This window comes from Dasypus novemcinctus, chromosome 6 (assembly GCF_030445035.2).
Source record: "Dasypus novemcinctus isolate mDasNov1 chromosome 6, mDasNov1.1.hap2, whole genome shotgun sequence".
Taxonomy (NCBI): domain Eukaryota; kingdom Metazoa; phylum Chordata; class Mammalia; order Cingulata; family Dasypodidae; genus Dasypus; species Dasypus novemcinctus.
The window spans coordinates 31,094,872-31,118,074 of NC_080678.1; the positions used below are offsets into that span (position 1 = coordinate 31,094,872).

General features: G+C 40.7%; 1 protein-coding gene across 3 annotated transcripts in view; it reads left to right on the plus strand.

Moving 5' to 3' along the window:
• The first annotated feature begins 914 nt into the window (after positions 1-914).
• Positions 915-23,203, plus strand: part of SORCS1 (sortilin related VPS10 domain containing receptor 1) — a 528,310-nt gene continuing 506,021 nt past the window's right edge. For all 3 annotated transcript variants that reach the window (XM_058298482.2, XM_071215682.1, XM_058298481.2), the window contains exon 1: positions 915-1,837. In XM_058298482.2, coding sequence (XP_058154465.1) covers positions 1,280-1,837 — 558 coding nt within the window. In that variant the 5' untranslated portion in view covers positions 915-1,279. The remainder of the gene's footprint in view (positions 1,838-23,203) is intronic.

A 23,203-nucleotide genomic window follows, 5' to 3' on the forward strand; every position in this document is an offset into this window, starting at 1 on the left:
CGCGGCAATCAAGTGGCAGAACAACCAACTCAGATGTGGAGTTTGCCCATCAGGATCGCCAGGCATGTGTTAGATACTCTGAGAGAAGCACAAAAGACACAAAATAAATGTAGCACTATGCCTCCTTCCCTGTATTTATTCTACATGCAGATATATTCTAGCGTTCCAATAAATATTTATCGAATTAATGACTGACAGATTTCCGTAGGGCACTGTACCAAAGCGCTGGGGATAAAATGGCAACCAAACACAGTCACTTCTAAGTTGCTCACAATTCGGTCTTCCTCTCCTCAGAGAGTTTGCAGTCTCTTCGGGAAGCCAAGATATACGCCCACAAGACACTTAGGGGAACCTTCGGTTTAGGAAAAGTGCTTTCTTAAATATGACTAAAAGCAAGTAGATTGGATCAGGAAAGGAATTTAAGCCTGGTAACTGGTGGGGAAACAAACAAACACCAAAAAAAAAAACAACAAAAAACAAAAAACCAAGAAACCTCACACACGCACTCAAACACACACGATCGTTCAATCACATCACTTTCTGTTGCTGCCGTTCCGGGATTTCCCCCAAGCCGCACACACGAGCTGTGCTCGGGCTCAGGTCAGAATGCCCACTCACAGAGGCTAAGAAACGGAAAGAGCAGGAGCCCCCCGAGCCTGCGCTCCTAAACTGGAAAAGACCAGCAAGAAAGGGACGGGGGGTGGGGAGGAGACAGGAACCGTGATTGAGAGAAACAATCCGGGGAGTAGGAAACCCCGACACTGTGACCTTTCTGGGAGTCCGGGGCCGGGCGTCCCACGGGAGGGGCGCGCGGGCTGGCGGCGGGGACTAGCGGGCGCGGGGGCGCAGAGCAGGAGGCGACCGGGGGCCGGCGGCGGCGGCGAGGCCGAGGGGAGGGGCGGCGGCGGCGCATCAGTCCCCGCAGCCCCCGGCGCGCGGCGCAGCTCCGGAGCGGGACGCGGCGCCGGGAACCCCGGCAGCGCTCGCCCTCCCTTCCTCCCGCGTCGGCCGCCGGCGCGCCCGCGCCCCTCCGCCGGTGACTTCAATTCGGCACCACCCCCGCGTGGCGGCGGCTCCAGCTTCCGATCCCGCGCTCGGCACCAGCCCGGCCTCGGCGAGCGGCCGCCACCTGCCCGGCGCCGCCTCCGCCCGTCCCCGCCGCGGCCCAACTTGGATGGAGTTGGGGTCCTAAGCCGCTGCCCCCCGCAGCCGGCCAGAGGAGAGCCCTGCACCGTCACCGCGGGTCCGGGACCCTTCTCCGCTCCTCTCCGCTCCCGCGATGGGAAAAGTTGGTGCCGGCGGCGGCTCCCCGGCCGGGCTGAGCGCGCTCCTCGCCGGCGCGGGGCTCTTGGTCCTCTGCGCCCCGAGCGCCTGCGGTGGGAGCTCCTGCTGCCCCCCGTCGCACCCTGGCTCGGCCCGGCGCTGGGCCCCGACCCCCGGGGGCTCCCCTCACCAGAGTCCGGGAAGCAGTGCTCCGGCCACGCCCCTGCCCCTCCTTGGGCGCCCCCTGTTCGCCGTGGCCCCCGGGGACAGAGCACTGGCCCTGGAGTGGGCCCAAGGCAAGGGGAAGTCCGCGGCGGGTATTGCACGCTCTGGCCGGAGGAGACGGAGCGGAGCGGATCCGGGAATGGAGGACCGCGGAGAGGGAGCGAGTAGGAGTCCCCGGGGAGTGCTGAAGGACGGAGGGCTGCAGGAACCTGGGGCTCGGGAGTGGGACCCGGACAAAGCCACCCGCTTCCGGATGGAGGAGCTGAGACTGACCAGCACCACATTCGCGCTGACAGGCGACTCAGCGCACAACCAAGCCATGGTCCACTGGTCTGGCCACAACAGCAGCGTGAGTAGAGTGGGACTGAGGGCAAAGGGGTGAAGAGTGGAAAGGGTTAAAGTGGGTTGTGTGAGCTGATGAAAAAAGTGGAAGATTGGGGCTTCTGGACCTGGGAAATGCTGCAGAAGAAAGTCTTCCCTGCCCACCTTCCCCAGGATTTAATATTACCTACCAGGAGACATACCTCCATCCCCATCCTCCACCAACGCCGTCATAGTCCTATCCAAACCCCAACAAAGCTTCAAACTGTGTAGGGTTTGGTATGTTTCTCTGGTAAATTTGGTGTGTGGAGCCCAAGATCCAGCGAAGGGTTGAAGTAGTAATGTGGAGATGAATGGGTTAAATTTCCAGGCAGGCTGGTATGCCCCCAAGTGACTTTTACCTTTACTTGCTAGATTTACTGATTGGCTCAAGTAAGATCAAGAAAACATATATTTGTAGCCATATTATTTTGTTTTATTCACAACTCCCAACCCCTTCTTCTCCACAGGGGAGTAGAACTGCAGTGGACAATATGAACCCTTAGTGCCCTCTTTCTGGGAACAGCGTGGATTTAAGTGTGGATTTAAGTTTCAGGACGGGAACTCTTCAGCATCTTCCAACAGCCCCAGCAACTGCGTTTTGAGAGCAGGGGTTGTGAATGAGCAGTTGTTCTCGGCATGATTAGCCCAGGAAGATCAGCTATATCCCAGTGACAACAACTCCCTGTTGTTCCCCATTGCCTGACCTCATCCAGGGAAGAGCACAAATAAAGACGTGACCCTCCTTTTGTGGAGGGAAGAAAGGAATTGCAGGATTAGCAGAGGCTGACACTGCGGGGTGAGGGTGAAAGTCTGTGAGTCCATGGTCTTGTCAGGGAGCTTTTGGATTTTTGGAAAACCGTGTATGTTTTGATTTGGAGGGTGCCATTCCTGTTTAAACTGAATCCAGAAACTTCAGTGAGCTGAAATTGTAAAGAACTGTCTGTAGATGATTTTAAAATGTGGAAAGTTCTCCAGGCTGCCACTGAGCAGACAAGAGGAGCACAAAACTCGAGGATGGGTAAAGTGAAAGAAAAAAAAAATAGTAAATTAAAGTTGGAGCTTCGAGATTGTATTGTTAGTATGCACAGTCCATGCAGCCTGGTACCTTCCACGATGTTATGTTTTCAATTGTGATGTAATTGCCAGAAACCTTCCCAGAGAAGTGCCACCTTAGTGAGTTGTGCTCATTGTCAGTTTTTAATGAAATAGGCGAATATTTTAAAATCATAGTCTGTCATTATGGATTCCTTGGGTACACAGACATAAAATGTATTGTGGCAAATTATCATAATAGTATTTTCGGTCCTGAGAGTGTCGGCAGGGTTTTCCCTACAATTCAGCCTTCCTGACACAGGCTGTGGTTTAATCAGATAATTGAAGCTGAAGTTTTTCCACTAAAGTTCTGGAGATCTTTGCCTTCATTCTTTACCTTAACTATCATACCTTTCATATAGTAATCACCAAAACTAATCATTTAATTTGAACTTGAATCTTCTTAAACTGGTTGAATAACTTTCCCACTGCTCTAAGTGACTAACTGAAAGCTTCTGGCTTTAAGGGAAGATTTTTAAACACGTCAAACTTGTGAGATCTTTTATAAAAAAGCAAAGGACTTTGGGCTCAAAACATAAAAGCTTTTAATGTAATTCAAGCTGTAAAATATTATTCAACCATTAGACCTCTACTTTAGTTCATCTCTTGAAAGATCTTGGAAAGAGTGAGAAAAGGAGAGTACATCTTTGGCAAATTTGAAACTCCATTTAAGAAATGGCACCAAACATGCCAGACTATATTTTAAATGGTGCTTACAAGCCCAGGGGGACTTGTTCAGGTCAAGATTTCTATGGGTAATATGCAGGGTAATTTGAGATAATCTAGAAAATAATCCAAGTTGTGAATGTTAAAAGTTTGGAGCACCCAAGTCATGTTAACTAATGAGATTCCTACTCTCTGAAGTCTCTTATTCCATAAGGACATACCCACCCTAGCCACAGCTCACACACAATTTTATTTTCAGTATATACATGCAGATTATGAAGGAAGGAAGTTATCTTTATCTTGGTCCTCCAAAACAAAGCTGGTTCTACTTGCTGGTCTAGCTCTATAGGAAAGATAATAGTTAAAAAATTTTTTTTAAATGGAGGGGAAGGAAAAAAAAAACTTCCCTGGCAACTTCGTGAAATGAAAAGCAAATTAGAGACCTGAGTTCTAGTTCTCTTTATTTGTGGTGTGACCTCGGCTAATCCATTACACTTTGAGTGTGAACTTCCTCACCTTCTAAACTGGGGTAAGTGCCTGTGGGATTAATTCCAGAGAATTATGTGGCATGATACTCATTAAGGAACACGATGAGTGCAAAGTTCTGTCTACCTGTTTGGAACTCTTATTCCACGCTACCTCATTTTCCCCCAGAGTGGGAAATAATCCACTAACCTAAACCTGAGGATAAGATTGGGGGCTCTCATCTTTCCACATTTAGAGATCCAAATTCTCATAAATCCACCTCCCAATCCCATGAGGGCCCCAAGAAATAGGTGTTATCTGAACCTGTCTCGCCTTTAGTTAAAAACCTCTGCTAAGAAGAGCCTCTGATTACAATACCACCTGCATTAAAGGTGCAAATATATGGTAATTATAGGCTGTCTGTCAGACTTCTGAGGAATTCTGGATGGGTCTCTAAACTCCTTCCCTTCTTTCTGCCCCTCCGCTGTTGGGCTTGTGCAGTTGTGTAAAGACATGACTGTTTTGCCTCATCCGTGGGTGTGATTTGATTCCTCTGTACTGCAGCCTCCGTTGATGGAAACTGTTGCTTGAGTTGGTGGAACACCTGGGGGAATCTTTTGGCACGAAAGGTGCTGGGTATGAATCATTTGTCATGAGCTTCGTGTCATAAGCAAGAACATATTGTTCCTACCCTACTCATCGGAGACATGCTGTGCCCTGATCTAAATTTATATTGTAATCCTTAGTGTGTTAAAATATATATTTTTGTCTCTAAATGTATGTGTGAATGTGTGTGTTTATTCCTTATTTCCAAGGATTTTCAAAGTGCTGCACTCATTAATCCTTATAATAGGTGGCAAGTGTTGATATCTTTTTCATATTTTTATGCTGGAGTTAATTTAAATAGTTCATCTCACCACTCTGTACCTTTCTCAGGGCAATATGTTACAAGAATTGTTAACAGTGGCTTTTTCTTGATTTATATTTTGCGATTATGAGATCTCTACTGCTGCATTTATCGAAGAGAATGGTTGATTTCCATGTTCCTCTTTGCCTTTGTTGGTACTTGACACTTATCATCCAACCTTAGTAAATGAACTCAGCCCCAGACTGGGCCAGGTTTTCTGGAAGATGCCTTACATTCGTCACCTCACTTCGTTTTTACAGAATGTTGTGAGGAGGTATTATTATTCCACTCAGAGGAGTAAATGGAGACTCCAGAAAGCCAAATAGAGAACAAAGGAGGTCAGTGGCAGAGCAGGGATTGGAATCCAGTATAACCTGACTTCAAAAGCTCACAAAATGGTGGTGGACTTGGCCCAGTTGTTAGGGCGTCCGTCTACCACATGGGAAGTTCGTGGTTCAAACCCCAGGCCTCCTTGACTCGTGTGGAGCTGGCCCATGCTCAGTGCTGATGCATAAGGAGTGCTGTGCCACGCAGGGGTGTCCCCGCATAGGGGAGCCCCACGCGCAAGGAGTGTGCCCTGTAAGGAGAGCCATCCAGTGCGAAAGAAAGTGCAGCCTGCCCAGGAATGGTGCCGCACACACGGAGAACTGACACAATAAGATGACGCAACAAAAAGAAACACAGATTCCCGTGCCGCTGACAACAACAAAAGCGGACAAAGAAGACGCAGCAAATAGACACAGAGAACAGACAACCAGGGTTGGGGGGGGAGGGAAGGGGAGAGAAATAAATAAATAAATAAAATTTTTTTTAAAAAAGCTCACAAAATGACTTGTCTTGTGCCCTTTAAGGTAGGGGAGAAAAACTTTTGGAATCTGTATTTTAAATAGTCCTTGGGTTGATTTCAGCGGGTGGTGGGAGGAGGGCATACTCTTTGCTGGAAGCTCCATCTTCCCATGGAAAAGAAAGGACTTTACCATGTGCCTGTCACATTGCACTCTTTATCTTAAGTAGTGACTTGTTATTCTCTTTCCCACCCACCTCTTCATCTTCAGTGAGACATGGGATCTGCACCTGGTGATTCATTGAGCTTGAAGTAACCTGCCATCATTCAGCTTTCAGATCTGTTCTTCAGCACTGTATTCTTCTGCTGGATTAATGACAAAACTGATTTATAGAAAAGTTGGATATGAACAATTGACTGGGGAATACATCTTGATATATATTTTTAACCTGGTTTTTTTTTGAGTAAGATTAACAAAGATTTTAGCTTTCTGTAACAAGACCTTTTCTGATCTTTGCTAGTAATGATTGCAGATGAGGCATGGGCATGGCAGGCAGTGGGTTTGGAGGCAGACTGATCTGTGTTCAAACCTTAGCTTTCGTGACTACCAGCATGTGCCTTTGAGCATGATAAAGAGATGATACTCTTGACCCATATGTGAGTAAGCCTTATATGTCACTTGGTTATTCCTTTTCCCACAATTCATGTGTGTATCTATTTATAGGAAATCCAAAAAAATTGAGGTCCACTGGGCTTTCTTTTCTATCTAGGTAAATGGATTTGCAGCAAAACACAGTTGAATAGGTTTATTGTATCTCGTCCTCATGTAAACAAATTTGTTATCTTTGGGCCTGAAAAATCTCCTAATCTGCCATTGGAAAGGAAACATACCTTAGACAGTTAATAAGATTTTCTAGAGTAACTTGGCATGAATGTTGGCTCTGCAACTATACCCATATCCTTTATAAGAGGAATCCCCAAAATTCTATAGGCTTGGATGTAAAAGCAGGTGGTATAATCTAATTTAATTATGAGAATATTAATTATTTACATTTAAGGAGTAGTTACCATGTGCCAGCACTATGATGAGAATCTTAGACAAACTGTCATGTTTATTTTTAATTCTACCATATTTATTGAGCTCCTGATATATGTCAGGCACTGGCATAGAAATATATGTGGGCTGGTGCACAAAGATGAAATGAAACCATCCCAGCCTTCAAAGAGCTTTCCATCTTTTACTCAAAGAATCCTCTTAGAAGGCAACAGAGGGCTCATATCCTCTGGGGGGTACAACTTGCTGTAGGAGCTCAGAGGTAGGTGAGCATCTCCTGGATATGGTGGTCTGGAAGCTTTGGAGCAGAGCTGATGCTTGAACGGAACCATGAACCATAGGGAGAATTTTACGACATATATGGAAATTATTACAAAGATACTTTGAGCTGAAAAGATATCACGAAGAAGGGCTAAGAGTAGAGAAGTTTAAATTCCTAATCTTATGTCAAGGCAATTAAACTTTTTTAAAATGAAAAATATTTTACCTAACTTTTGAATCTTAGAAATAGTTTTAAAAATATGATTGTAGATATTGTGAGTTTGGATATATTCCAACCCCAGTAAGAAAATAAAAAACCTGTTTAGTCACTTAAAGACATGACTGTACTTAATTGCTCATTAAATCTCAGTTGGAATCATCATTGTTTCATTTTTACCTTGACATTTTCCACATATATTTTTCACAAAAGGACTTTCTTTTGCCTATGTTCTTGGTCAGAAACATCACTGGCATGGCTGCCCAGAGGGTAAATTAATTTGGCTCCCTGCCAGCTTATGTTGTCACTAAACATAGATAAAATATTTGTCCTCTTTATGTCTGTCTTAGTTACTGTTCTCAGTCTCTAGCTACAACTTGTAGGGAAGGCACCTGTGTCTCCTAGAGGAGAAAGTGGCCAGGCTGCGTCCTTGCAGTGGCCAAAGGCAATGGCTGAGCAGAGACAGTGCCAGCTTGAGGAAGAGCCAGGCTCCATGGAAATGTCAGGGTCCCTCCTGAGGAGCACGGGATCTGCTCAGTTTGGGTGGGTGGAAGAGTCAATTGGTTGGCAAGAAACTAATGTGGACTCTTGCTGTGTAAGTTTTACAGTGAAAGAACAGAGCTCGTTCTAAAATATAGATGGAGAAACAAAGGGCATGAGTAATCTGTAGGAAACCCCACATGAACTTTTCCATGTACATAAAAGATATTGTGTCTATTTCTACAGCACTCCTGAACATTGTTATACAACCTTAGATCAATTAACACCATTTTTCCCTTTTCAAAATATTCAGTGTTCAAAGATTGGAACACTACTTCTGTTACTTCAGTTTTATTCTCACCGCTGTCCTATGTGACAGGAAAGACAAATATCGTTATCTACATTTGGCAGACAGGAAAACCAAGGTGCATTATTATTAAGCAAATCGTTTCGTGGAAGAAGAGGGTCAACAATGTTTTGTCACACTGTATGACTGAATCTTAGTTTTACCCACTGCTGGCTTGCCACAGGCAAGAGTTAGAACCCAGCCACACATAGCCTCATGGTTTGCCTGCAGCCTGTGCACCTGCTTCCATAATATTTGCTACTAGGGCAAGAGGTGGATATTGGGCATGGAGCTCCCAGGTCCTAGGCTCAGATAGTCAAGTTATTTATCCTGAGCTTCAGAGCAAGTTGCGTCATCAGAAGTCATGCTTGTGGCATTGTTTAAGCCCTTAAAAAGTGACCTTAAAGAGAGATGATGGGACTTTCTGGAAGTGAAGTTCCTAGCAATAACCTATCCACCATATATGTTCTACTTCTTATGTACTTTGGAGACGAAATTACTTATGACTGGAGTTATTGCAGCAGGGGGTGGAGGAGAAAGGGAGGCAGAGCCACCACTTACTCCCTTTAATTATCTTGCGCAGATGAAATCTAACTTAAAAAATTATTAAGTGTAGTCTCAGTTCAGGGCATACTGGAGTGTAGAAGCATTCGAGAGAAACAGTAGTCCAAGTGGAGGACTCATGAGGAGTGCTAGTCATGCTGAAGGCTTATAGTCTAGTCACTAGCCACTACCTTTTCCACTTCTAAAGTCTGAGGACGGGATGCGGGAAGGGAACAAAGGGGAGTTGGTAGAACACAATTTGTAGCAAGATAAGACATATGAATATAACAGAAGGTTATTTATAATGTGTATATGTATACATTTTATTTATAATAATATAGCCACCAATTTAGTGAGCAGCTGCCTTGAAATACTTTCTATAGCAGCACCACTTAATCCTCACCACATGCCTACAAACTATGTGCCATTAGCGTTATTCTACAGCTGTGGAAACTGAGGCTCAAAGGGGTTAAAGAACGTACCCAAGGTCACCCAACTTGAAGGTTGTGGAGCTGAGAACTGGTTTTTGCCCTTTCCTACTGCAAAGCTCTTTCTCGTACATCATGCTGCCCCTTTGCATGTGCTTACTCTTGAGTTTCCATCTAGGGGACTCCACAAGTCAGTGCAGAGGAGTGGGATGGTAGAGGAGCTCTTGACATAGCAACCCTGCTCTGAACTCTCCCTTTGATGTCACCCCACCCATGGGTCACTGCCCTGTGACACTTTACTTGGTAATTAGTTGCTCCCTGATACGGTTGATCAAAACTCTAACCTCTGTCCATCCTAATGAGTGGCCAGCCTAGAGTTATTAATAAGTGTCATCTTGTTATCCTGGGAGGATATGTGGGATGTGCTGTTTGGTTTCTCCCTGCTGTTAATGATCCTAGAGTGACAGTGCGAACAACTTGTACACTTTTAAAAGAAAGCGCTAATAAGAATCATGTTAGAGACAACCAACTAATCATGTTGTGCCCTAGAGCCAATGGATTGATGCCCCTAGTCATCTTCCCCTAACCAGAGTAGCAGGGACTGTTGGGACACCAAATAGCAGGCCATCAGTCCTTCTGCTCCAGGGCCTATGTGGGGGCTGAAAGCAAAAGGTTTTCCCTTATCTCAGCACTTCCCACCACACATTCTGGATTAGAATCACTAAAGTTGAAAAAGGCTATTTTTTGCACATTTGTCATCCTGGTTTAGGAACCTATCTGCATCCCCACTTGGTCTGTCTTGCATTTTGCCAAATTGATGGAGAGATTCTCAGCATGCAGCCATTGGCTCTCTCACAGGCACCTAGGGTGGTGTTGCTAAAAATGTAGTCCTCATGGTACCTGCTTTTGAATCTCCCAATAGGAAGCAGGGACCAGGGATCTTTATGTCTTGCAAATTCCCTAGGAGAGTCTTAGGAAGTCTAATATTTGAAAATCATTTTCCTAAGATTTACACATGAGTTTTGGAGTCCATGAACCATTTCCATTGTCTGTGAAGTTTTGTGTCGATTAGCTCTATTTCTTCTCATGGAGAGCTGAGGCCCACAGCTGTCATCACTTCCACAATGGAAACTGACCCCCGCTCCCAACAGCGAAGTCCCCCCCAAAGGCTCCGTGGGAGGGCAGAGAAATGATTGTATGGCACTCATGGTACAGGGAATGCCTTTCTTTGCTGTCTAGGTAACCTTGGGCAAGGTGTGCCTTAAGGGGCTAAATGGACAAATGACCCTTAAATATCACATAAGATGTGGTTGATTTGAATCCCTGCTCCACTATCTATTAGCAGTGTGACTTTGGGCATTTTACTTTGTAACTCTGTGCCTTAGTTTCACTATCTGTAAAATGGGGGTTAATAATGGTACAGACCCTTTTTATAATGGTACATACCCTTTTATGAGGGTTAAAATAGATAATAGATATAAATTACTTAAAGTAACTCTAGCATATAGTAAAGAATCAATAAGGTCTAGCTGTTTCATTGTGATTGTTATTATCATTATTTTGCTAATGTTAGTATGAATGTTAATAATGCCCAAGTCTGGCCTACTAAAAAGGTGCTCGTAATATGTAGCTAATGATACTGCTTCTGTTATTGCATTTATGGTCTTTTACTCCACTTTTCATTCTTTTATATTTGAGGACCATGGCTCTTTTCTGCCTTACTCTTTCCCTTTCAAAATCTCTGATTGCACATAATACCTACTTACTAAATACTTGCTATTTTATTTACTATTTCTTTGGGGACAACTGAATTTTTACATGGCACAAAAAATCTGACCTTGTACATGTGCATAGTAGAATATTGCAGTCATTAAAAGATCAATTATATAAATATATTTCTTGAGTTGGAAAACATCCCACAAAATATCAGAAGAGGAATAAAATAGATTACATAATAGTACAAACATAAGCCCTATGAGAGTAAGGATTTTTCTTGTGTTGTCCTCTGGAATATTCCAAGTTCCTGAAAATATACCTGTAATATAGTAAGCTCTTAACACATTTTTGAATTCTACTTTTGTGAAAACAAACATACCTAATTATGAAATTCCAGTTAGGGGATGAATGAAGATATCTGCCTGCCTGTGTTTATGACTGAATTTTGGGATTATATCAGTCAATTCTGTTGGTTTACTTTTTTTATTTGTTCATACTTTTTGGTGTTTCTCAACAAGCAAACATTATTTCAGTTATTTTGAAAGTTATTTGAAATATGAAAAAAATGAGAGCTAGAGTGGAGAGCTTGTGACTTTGGCCTCTTTAGAACTGAATTCCAGGCAACTAAACTAGGCAGAGAACCCATGTTCAACTTGCCTGCTTTGCTTCTAATCACTGTTGTTGGGAAACGAAGTTGGTTTCCCAGGATTTTTACAAAGCAGCAAGAAGATCTTTCTGTTTCTTTTCTGTATGTGCAGCAACAGGTGCTGTGAGGATTTTTGTTTAGCATCCCTTTGTTGATTCCAAGGTGAGGGCTGGAGATAATTTCACCAACCTGACACTACCTTCCAGAAATTTTGATGACCTCCAATCCCCAAAAGGGAGCTTATATTTCTGTTTAAATCTCAGGCTCTCTCTCCACATTATGTTTGTATATATCAATGCAAATATAATAAATATAGACGCACCCTTGTATATCTATATGCAGTCATAGCAATTTAAGCATTGATTTACACAACTTAAATGTTTGCTTTTAAAAGTGAACCACTAGATAGTCTTCTCAGGCTATATAGAGGATGTTACTGATTGTGAGAGCTGAAGGCAAGATCTCCAGATCAAGAAGAGAGAAAGAAACTGGGAGACTGAGACAGAGAGAAAAATAGAAGCAGAGAGATGGAGAGAGAATCAGAGAGAGAGAGAATAAGAGAGAAAATATGAGAGGATGACAGAGGGAGAGAAAGAGACAGATAGTGAGATTGGGACTGCAGAGGCAGACTAAGAAAGACAGAAGATGGGAGATGAAGACACATGGAGAAACCGAAGAGAAAGTCAAGTGAAGAGACAAAAAGAGAAAGTTCTGACAGATGAAAGGAGAGACAAAACAAGAGCATAACAGAAAGAGAGAGATGAAAATGAGAGGAAAACTCTCAGTGAGTGGGGAGAATTTGTAACATATCAACTTATAAAATGCACGGGGTGTGACTAGGTTCTAGCTGATTTTACTTTTCCTTCTCTAGTTGCAACACTTCTATGACTGTTTGCTTTGGGGATTTCACACTCCGCCATATTGCTCACAGAGACAGCCCTTCCTGTATTTGTGTTACCTGGGTATAGGTGAAAGGGTGAATGAAGTATTTATGCATTTTTAAGAATCTCTTGACAGTAGTAGCCAATGTTGGGAAGTGAGACCGATGTTTGGGAAGTGGATTGTGGAACGACAACTCTTATCCTTTCTTTTTATACTTATGCTCTTTTGAATTTTTACCATGGGCATGCATTTCTTTAATAACAAAAGTGCTAAAACATATTTTAAGTGGCTGTTATGTCAGCACTGCGCTAAGTGCTGGGAATACAAAGATGAATAAGACCTGATCTTTACCCTTCAGAGTGCATATTCTAGTGGAAATAGACAGGCGCGTAAACAGATAAATTGCAATTTACTGTGATAAGTGCATAATAGCTGTAATAGAGTTTTGTGCAAAGTGCTATGGGAGCAAAGATGAGTGGGGTACGACTAATTCTGCCTGAGAGTGGGAGGCAGTCCTTTAAAGGGAAGTGACATTCAAACTAGGTCTTTTTATAAGATTAGGACTTTTCCAGGCAGAATAGGGTTGGGTAGGAGAAAAGGCCAGCTACGCCCATTTTTAACTCCCTAGATCTCGGGTCGTGGGTTCATCTTAGATTCTTAGCACAGTCATTGAGCTGTCATTCTTCCCTCATCTCAGTGTCCAGGATATTTGGGACCTCATCTAACCATGTTTGTTTGTTTTTTTAATTTTCCCATTTCATTTATTTCTTGTCATATATTTTATACTATAACTGATTTTCAATAAAATTTTTGTTCTAGTAACATATATATGACCTGAAATTTCCCCTTTTAACCACATTCACATGCCTAATTCAGTACACTCATACAATGTTATGCTACCATCACCATCATCCAATCAACCCAAGTGGATATTGTGTACATTCTAAGCATTAACTCCTCTTTCCTTACCCCAACCCAGTTCCTGGTAACCCATATTCTAGATTCTGACTTTACGAGTTTGCTTATACTGATTATTTTGTGTCAGTGAGATCATACACTATTAATCCTTTTTCAACATGCTGTCTTCAAAGTTCATCCATGTTTTCACTTGAGTCAGCACTTCATACCTTTTTAATATGGAATAAAATTCAATTACATTTATGTACATAACACATTTTCTTTATCCATTCATCAGTTGGTGGACATTTGCATTGCTTCCTTTTTTTGGCATTTGTGAATAATGCCGCTATAAGCATCAGTATGCAAATATCTGTTCAAGTGCCTGCTATCAGTTCTTTTGGGTATATACCTAAAAGTGGGATTGCTGGGTTATATGTTATTTCTGTACTTAGCTTTCTGAGGAACTGCTAAACTGTTCTTCCACAGCAGCTGCACCATTTTACATTCCTACTAGCAATGAATGAGTGTTCCCAATTCTCCAACACCTGTAAATTTAGTTTTTTTTTAAATAGCTGCCATTTTGGTGGATGTGAGACAATACCTCATTGTGGTTTTGATTTCCATTTCCCTAATAGCTAATTATGTTGAGCATCTTTTCATATACTTTTGAACCATTCGTATATCCTCTTTGGAAAAATAAATATATATTCAAATCTTTTATCCATTTTTTAATTTTTAATTTTTGTCTTTTTGTTCTTGAGCTGTAGGATTTCTTTATATATTCTGGATATTAAAGCCTTATCAGATATGTGGTTTCCAAATATTTTCTCCCATTGAGTAGGTTGACGTTTCGGTTTCATGATAAAGTCCTTTGATGCACAAAAGTTTTCAATTTTGATGAGGTCCCATTTATCTATTTTTCTTTTGTTGCTTTTGCTTTAGGTATAAACTCTTAAGAAACCACTGTCTAACAGAAGATCCTGAAGATTCTTCCCTACTTTTCTTCTGGGAGTTTTTATAGTCTTTGTTCTTATATTTAGATCTTTGATCCCTTTTGAGTTAATTTTTGTATGTGGTATGAGTTATGGCTCCTCCTTCAGCTTTTTTTGCATAAAGATAAGGAGTTCTCCCAGCACCATTTGTTGAAAGAGACTATTTCCCAATTGAGTGAATTGGCAGTCTTGTCAAAAATCAGTTGGGACACACGTCTCTCCCTGCAGCATTCCCACACTCATGTCTCAGTTGTGTACTTTTCCTTTCCTTTGTTTCTTAATAAACTCTTTACTCCCTTGCATGCCCTAAAAAAAAAAGTAAAAATTAATATTAAAAAAAATCAATTGGCCATCGATGTGAGGGTCTATTTCTGAACTATCAATTTGATTCCTTTGGTCTGTATATCTATCTTTGTTCCAGACCATGCTGTTTTGACCACTGTAGCTTTGTAATTACTTTTAAAGTCAGGAGGAAGTGTTAATTCTCCATCTTCATTCTCCTTTTTCAAGATGACTGTACTTGATTTTATACTAGTAATCGAAGTATAAGTATAATGTATAAAATTTGTTTTTAGATTTAATTTTTTTTCTTTTTGCTATAGTTTTCATACCTTTAAATTATTATTCAGTGTTACAGTGAGTTGAATTTACTTATTTCTTAATCTTTGGACTTCTAGGTTGTTTCCTACATTTAAGTAAGGTAGCTAGTATATAGCTGTCTTTTGTTATGTTTCTTTCCTGTAGCCTAAAGTTCCTAGAGATGAATTAGAAGGTCAAAGAGTATGAAGATTTTGTCACTTTTGAAAAAAAAATGCTAGCTCTATTTCTGAAAGGTTCTTTTGATTTGCACTGCCTCTAGCAGAGTTTGGTTGATTAAATTTATCATTCTTTTACAAGCATTACATTATTTTTAAAACTTTGGTTTTTAAAATGAGTATCAGGTTACCTGCTGTCCGACATCATAATCTACTATAGAAAAAGAAATAGTGTTTTTCTAACTTTATATAATTTTCTCCTTTGTTTGAATCATTTATCCTTTGCCCATAACCTTACTAGAATCTTCTTACCAATTTTAATTAACACCTAACACCATGAATGCATTAATCCTCTGAAATATATCTCTGGTATGTTTTATTTTTCTTATATTTAAAGTTGTAGGCTTTTTCAATTTTTACATTATCAAAACCATTATAATTTTGTGATTACATCTTCTTTTGATTGTGAGGTCTGAGAAGGAAAGTTGTTCGAATATCTGATACATACGTTTAATTTTCTTCAACTTCTAGAGGTTTTTGATATATGATTTATGTCTTTATCAAATAAATATGCGATTGAGATTGAGCTAGTTGTTTTAAATTGCCAGATTAGCTTCCTCATCTTAGAAAGTCCTATTAAGTACTAGACTTCAAACTCAACAAAGAAATCTGAGTTTCCCAAAGAGACAGATTGCCTCCCTAAATCTTCACACACATTCACACATGCACACATCATACACATATCCCCCCACTACTTGAATGTTTATACGTATATGCAAAGCAATTTTAAAGAATTGCTGTTTCCTGTATTTTCTGTAGAATTTGATTAAGCAGTAGTAGGCTTTCTCCTTGCTTATTCCACATATTTTTGCTTTTAAAGAGTTGAAAATGGATTTTTATGTCATTTTCTTGAACATGGCTACTAAATTGATACAGGGAACAGGGTGCCTTAGGACAAGTTGCCATTTAGTATGACAACATTTTCCACACTAGTATTGCCCATAGTTAACTGGTTATGCCTGGCAAATTGGAGATGCAGAATACACAAATTATAAACATGGAAGAATTCCCACAGAACAAGGTTACCTTTTAATTGTTCAGCTCTTTTCTACCTTCTGTATGCCTTCCATATAAAAAAAGAAAACAACAGAATAGGGGGACAAGGAAAGGCATGGTCAGAAGCAGAGAGCGCATGCCCTCAGCCCAGGGTGGATTCAAGAGACACTCTGTGACCTTTGTGTTCCACCATTTCCATGCATGTAACTTTCAGACTAATGGGGTCGAAGTTACAATGCCTACAATCCTATAATTGTATAGATTTGGCTTTAGGGTATGGTCACATAGGCCTTTTTGCCTAGCATTTTGTGTATTGTAGTAAATGACTCTGGAAATTTGTCAGTTTGAGACAGAAATAACTTGGGAATGCACTTTCCAGCTGATAACCATATATGACCCAAGACTCATAGAGTCTTATAGTTATAGCCATATAATAACTGTCCTAAAGAAGAGGAATGACCTCTCAGTCACTTAAGGCCTGGTATAATTTCCTATATAAGTCTCTCCTTCATATTCACTTAACATAGATAAAAAGCCTGAGGAAATAGGAGAAACTTTTATTTGCCTTAAAAGCTCACCAATTTGAGAAATACCCTAATACTTCCTATGTAGCCTGAGTGCAGATGTTGCAAGTATCTGTAAAGCAGCAATGTTTGCATTTCCTGTTATAAAGCTAGACATTAAATTGCAGGGGTTGGCAAAATATGGCCCATAGGATAAATCTGTTTTTGTATGAACCTTAAGCTAAGAATGGGTTTTTAAAAAACTTTAACGTTTTTAAATGGCTGAAAAAATAAAAGGAATATTATTTAGTGACCCAGGAAAATTATGATTTAAAGTTTTGTTGAAATTCAGGCACATTAATTTGCAAATGCCATGTCTGCTTTCATGCTACAATAACAGTTGAGTGGTTGTGACAGAGACTATAGAGCTCTTTTGCAACAACAAAAAAGACAAGCAACCTGATTAAAAAGTGAGCAAAGGACTTGAATAGCTATCCCTCCAAAGAAAATATGCTAATGATTAATAAGCACATGAAAATATGCTTACCATCATTTGCCATTAAAGATATGCAAGTGAAAGCTACAGTGAGATACCACTTCACTCCCACTGCATTGCTCGTGGTAATGTAAAATGGTCCAACCATTGTGGAAAACATTGCTCAAAGAGTTAAACATAGAATTGCTACATGACCCAGCAATTCCACTCCTAGGCATAGATCCAAAAGAATTGAAAGCAGGTATTTAAACAACTGTGTGCACATGCATGTTCATAGAAGCACTATTCCCAATAGCTGAAAGACGGAAATAGCTCTAACGTCCATCACTGGATTAATGGATGAACAAATTGTGGTATATATACACAGTGGAATAATATTCAGCCATAAAAGGGAATGAAGCACTGATGCATGCTACAATGCTGATGAATGCTAAGTGAAAGAAGTCAGGCACAGAAGATCACATATTATGTGATTCCTTTATATGACATATCCAGAATAGGTAAATGGATGGAGACAAAAAGCAGATTTGTTGTTGCCCAGGGTTAGGGTGAGGGGAGAATGGTGAGCAACTGCCAATGGGTACAGAGTTTCCTTTTGGGGTGATGAAAACATTTTGAAACTAGGTAGATGTGGTGATTGTATGACATTGTGAATATACTAATTGCCACTGAATTATTTACTTTAAAATGTTTAATTTTACATTATATTAACTTCAGCTCAATAAAAAAGAGATATGTGAGTCTTATGTGAAGAGATCTGAGCTTATATGCCAAGTTTTTTTCTTTCTCTAAGCCTTCATCCAATCTCTAAGCATCATTTGGTTTGCATTCCACTGCTGGTGAGGTCTTTGATGCCAAGGCTCTATTTAATTTATTTCTTTATGTCAATATATTTCTATATTGGCAGATAGGAGGTACTTAATAACCATGGCTTTAAAAATCAGAACACTACAGCCGTGTAGAATTCTTTTATTTACTTCTCTTGCTAAGGAAGATAAATAGTCGGTATTGACACACCACGAGGATGAGTTGCTTGGTTAATGTTCACTGCCGTGACTCATAAAGTATAATGTATGCGGGTTGCCTCAACCAAATTGTTCTGGAAAAATGGCCCAAAATTGAGAGAGAGAGGGGGAGAGAACAAGCGAATTTGCGCACAGATTCAAACCAAATAAATTAAACTATGTCAGGGCTACGTCTTCTTTGTAGCAGTGGCTGGTGGGGATGCATCTTGATGAAGCTTGATGTTCCAGCTGCCAGAAAGAGCGGATGGCTGGCAGAGGCTAGCATTGCCTCGGGCTTGAGGGAGAAAATAACTTCATGCACCTCATTTAAGGGGCTGAATTGAGAACCAGCCCTATGGTTAAAAAAAAAAAAAGTCTCAGCAGAGCCAGAACATTTGAGAAATGATGAGGACATACTGCATTGTGAGACATAAAATTGAATTTGTGATAATGGACTGAACTGAGATCACCGTGACAATGAGAAAAGAATTATTGGTTAAACTGAATTTCTTTTTGGGTTTTCTAAATGAATTTGGACACGATAGGATTTAAAAGGTGGGAAATGACTGCCACTTATTGAGTGCCTAGACAATACTTGGTATAATTATAACCAACACTTACAGGATGCTTACTATGTGCCAGGCACTATTGTAGATGATATACATTTCAACAACAATAGGAAATAGGTACTGTCATTGTTGCCATTTAAGAGATGAATAACTGAAGAATGGGAGGTAAAGTAACTCACCCAAGGACACATATTGATAATAGGTGGTAGAATCAGAATTTAAGTCCAGGTAGTCCCAGTCTAAAAAGCTCTTATTCATAATATTCAACTGAATTTAGGACGCTTTATGATATTTCATCTTCAGATAGGCTCGAATCGTTCATATATTCAACCATTATTAACTGAGTACCTAATACATGCCAGGAATATGCTAGGATCTATGGGTTTATTCATGACCAAACCCAGTAACGGTCCTGATCTCATGAACTTAGAGCATGGTGGTCCATCCACTGCCTCTCTTTAGTGTTTAAACAGGTCATAATCCAGGGATCCTTTTGAGAAGTAGACTTTCTAGAACCCCAAAAGCCTACTCATTCCTTAGGAGCTAAAGAATTGAAACACTTTGGGGGAACCATTTCATTTTTTTAATGAAAGGAACATTGTTAGGCAGCAGGTAGAGTGCTGGTTGTCATGGCTAAAGTAATATAAAAATATATTCACAGAAATTTCTGATGAGCCATAACTGTTTAAGGTTCTCTTTACTATAAGCATTGGTGAATTAGTGTCCATATATATGGTTTGTGTGATGGATATTTATATATACACACATGTCTCTGTTTCTACCTCTGTACCCATATCAACTATGTTTCCATACCTATAGCTGGGTCATTGCATTCAATGTCTGTTTTGTCTTCTTATTATCAGGCAAATTCTCTTTTATAAGAACATAATACTTCTGAAACACTGTATTGTACTGTACTTCCAGGTAAATAATAAGAACTATATAATAGTTTGCATTAGCTGAAAAAAGTTTCCCCTCTTTGAATGCAAATTTGGGAACCACTCTACCTGTTGGCTCTGAACTATCTCAACTAAAGTAAGAGTCAGAGATAAGTTCCACTTGCCATAAATGTTTTTTAAAAATACTGTTTGAATATTAAGAAAATGTAAAAACAAAACCAAACAACAAAACTGATGACAGGAAGGTGAAAAAATCCATTAGAAAAGAGAATTGCTGAAAATACCTTTATGTTTATATTTTCAAACTGAACTTTATAATTTTATTACTAATCTGCTTCATCTATTTTTAATGTGCTGGCTTAGACTTAATCCTTTAACCCTTTTAACATAATATTTTAATTTTCAAGGTATTGGTATTCAAGAACATTAATAAAATCATTTTTTTAAGGAAAAACATGAATATAATAGAATTGTGGGCCTGCTTTTAATGAAAGCCAAAATGCTTTCCCCAATTTCATGATTAAGTAAACATTTTGTGTATGGATGACAAAAATGATAAAATTGTTTAAATTCCAGTAGTGGCTCCAGCACCGAATTAAATTTAGAGCTAAAATGACAGTTATGTAGCAAAGAGTTTGGGGTCCTTCCTTCTTTGAACACTTTCTTCTCTCACATGAAAAGAGTCCTTGGTTCATGAAGGAGTCCTTGGTTCTTTTCTTCAAGTCAGGAACTGTTTAAAAAGCCAGAGTTCAATGAGTGGCAACCTTCTGTATTTCTCCCTAACAGCTAAGTTGTCTTAATTCAATCAGAAGAACTTGAATCATCTGACCTTGATTTATTATTAAAATTACCCTATAGTCAACTTGTTTGTATTTTTAATGGACTTTTTAATGTTTTGGCCTAATTTAATTTGATTTATGCTATGTTATTTCAAAAGCTAAAGCTCTGGAGTCATCGCTTTATAATTAAGGCCTGTTCCCTTTCTTTGTTAAAACACTCAGTGCATACTGGTTAATTTTCCTGCACAGTACTTAAGTATAGGAGAGGGTTTCTCAAAATGCAGTATTTGGACTACCTTTGAGACAGAAAACTAGGATAGGAAATGGCTTTTGGATCTTTTCGACAAGATCATTTTTGCATTCTGACCGTCTGGAATGTCTGGATAAATGTTTCCTTCCAGAAAGTGCTGGTCTCTGGCCTTTCTCCAGTCTCCTCATTTTCTTCTCTAGGTGATTCACTTCAGCAACTTTCATTTCTCCTGTTATTCCTGGTAGTTCAGCTAATTTGCACCATCAGGAAATGCCCAATGTATTTACCCAAGATATTCTCACCAATCAGCTTTATTCATTGCTTGCCCTGTTGTCAACTCATATTGATATTTATCACATTGTTAATTGATAGACATAAGCAGAGATATCTGAAGGCTTCCACACCTCCCCCTTCTTCCCCTGAAAGATAAAGATTATTGCCGCCTTGCTGAAGAGGAAGAGATTAAATAGGACTGTGCATTCTGATAGCTTAATTCTTTAAAAAGAGACACTGCAGAAAGCCTTGACATAACTATTCCTTTTTTCCCTTTCAAGAGGTGGTGTGGATATTTGTCATACATATATCCTTATAATCCTGTACAAAATGCAGAGAAGTGACTGAATGCAAACACATCTTCTGTCCCGGCTGTAATGCTGTCATTTCTCAAAAATTGTGACTGCCTCGCACAGGTTAGAAGAAAGCTGTGCTGACGGGAGAGGAATGTCGAAGAACTCAGCAGGTGGAGCTGTTGGTGGTGCTGAATGTGGCTGAGGAGGTGGGGCTCCGCTGCTCACTGCTGGGTGCTGACTAGGGCAAGGCCACGGGATTTTGTTTGCTTGGCAGAGGCCAGTTAGCCTTGGGTGGTTCTAACCTTAATCCCAGTCAGTGTTCCATGCATGGATGTACTGGTGCTCAGGAGCACCATCCCTGGCCAGCACACAGTTAGGAAGAGAGGGTTACTGGTCAGCTTTGAGTTCCCTTTACTAACTATTTGCCCTTTGTCCTAGCATTATACCTACCATATGCTTAGCTTTCTGGGGCCTCAGAATACAGAAAAAGCACTCTCAATTGCTCACAATATAAGGGGGTAAATGAAGAGTTAAAATACAATTTGCGTATTCACAGAGAATGAGTCTAGCCAGATGTGGCTGAGATAAGTATCAGCAAATATTTCCAAGAGGAGGTAACATGCAATGTCTCTGGTGAAATGTGAAGGATAAACACAGTTTTTCATCAAAGAAGTGAGGAAAAGTGTTCCAGGTGGAAGGATCAGTACATGTGGCAGCTCAGAGGCAAGAGAGGGAACAGCCCATGGAAGGAAGGGAAAAGCCAGGGTAAAGAGTGGTGGAGGGAGAGGCAGCAGGGGAGGCGAACTGGTGCCATTACATGAAGTGCCTGGCAATCCAGATTGGAAAGTTTGAACTTTGTTCCGAAGGTATTAGGAAGTGACATGATCAGCTTTTCTATTTAGCAGCAATGAATTGTTAGGGAAAGAGAAAACAGTTAGAAAGCTTCTCAGAGAATTCATGCATCCATTGAATAAATGCCTGAGGCATTGTGTGAGCAGCTGAGCACCTGACTGTGGCTACTGACAGGGCCTCATGGTTTTCACATACACTCAACACAATTCTTTTTTTTTAAATTATATACATATATTTAATTAATTAATTTACTTATCCCCCCTCCCCCCAATTGTCTGCTCTCTCTGACCATTCACTGTGTTCTTCTGTGTCTGCTTATATTCTCATTAAGCGGCTCCGGGAACCAATCCTGCGACCTTCTGGAGTGTGAGAGAGGTGATCATTTTCTTGCACCACCTCAGCTCCCTGATCTACTGCATCTCTCATCATCTCTCCTCTATGTTTTTTTTTTGTTGTGTCATTTTGCTGTACCAGCTCTATGCATAGGCCAGCACTCCTGTGCAAGGCGGCACTCTGCCCAGGGAAGCACTCCGCGTGGGGCAGCTCACTTCACAGGCCAGCTTGCCTTCACCAGGAGGCCCTGGGCATCAAACCCTGGACCTCCTATATGGTAGACGGGAGCCCAATCGCGTGAGCCACAGCCGCTTCCCTCAACACTATTTATAGAGGTCAGGATCGAAGCACATTGCCTGTAATGAAATACATAGATGCATCAGTGATATTTTTTGTCTCATCCTTTGCTTTTGGAAGCATAATGCATGTTGCTTCCATAATGTCAGAAGAGAATACAAGGGAGACTCATTATCCTAGGAGTCAGATTCTTGGGTATCAGTCCCACTTCCACGATAGATTTCTAGGATAACTAATGAGACTCATTTTTGTTCTCTGGGCCTGTTTTCTTTCTTTCTTTTTTTTTTCTTTTTTTTTTTTTTTTTTTGAGTTAAGCCAGCAATTTATTCAAGTAGAGAGAGAAGAGAAATGGGAGAAAATAACAGAGCAGGGGTCCCAGGTAGAGAGGAAGGGGGTGGAAAGGGATGAGGAGGGCTGATTCACAAGCTACAATTCCCCATTATAGATTATAAGTCTCCAGGTTTATTTGCGGGGCCACATGGCAGAGGAGAAAAATGGCAACAGTGGCACACAGAGGACAGGATGGGCTCTGGGCCTGTTTTCTATGTTCCAAAATGAAAAGACCAGACTGGACAACAGCCAAGGTCTCTTTCACTCTATAAACCTGTGCA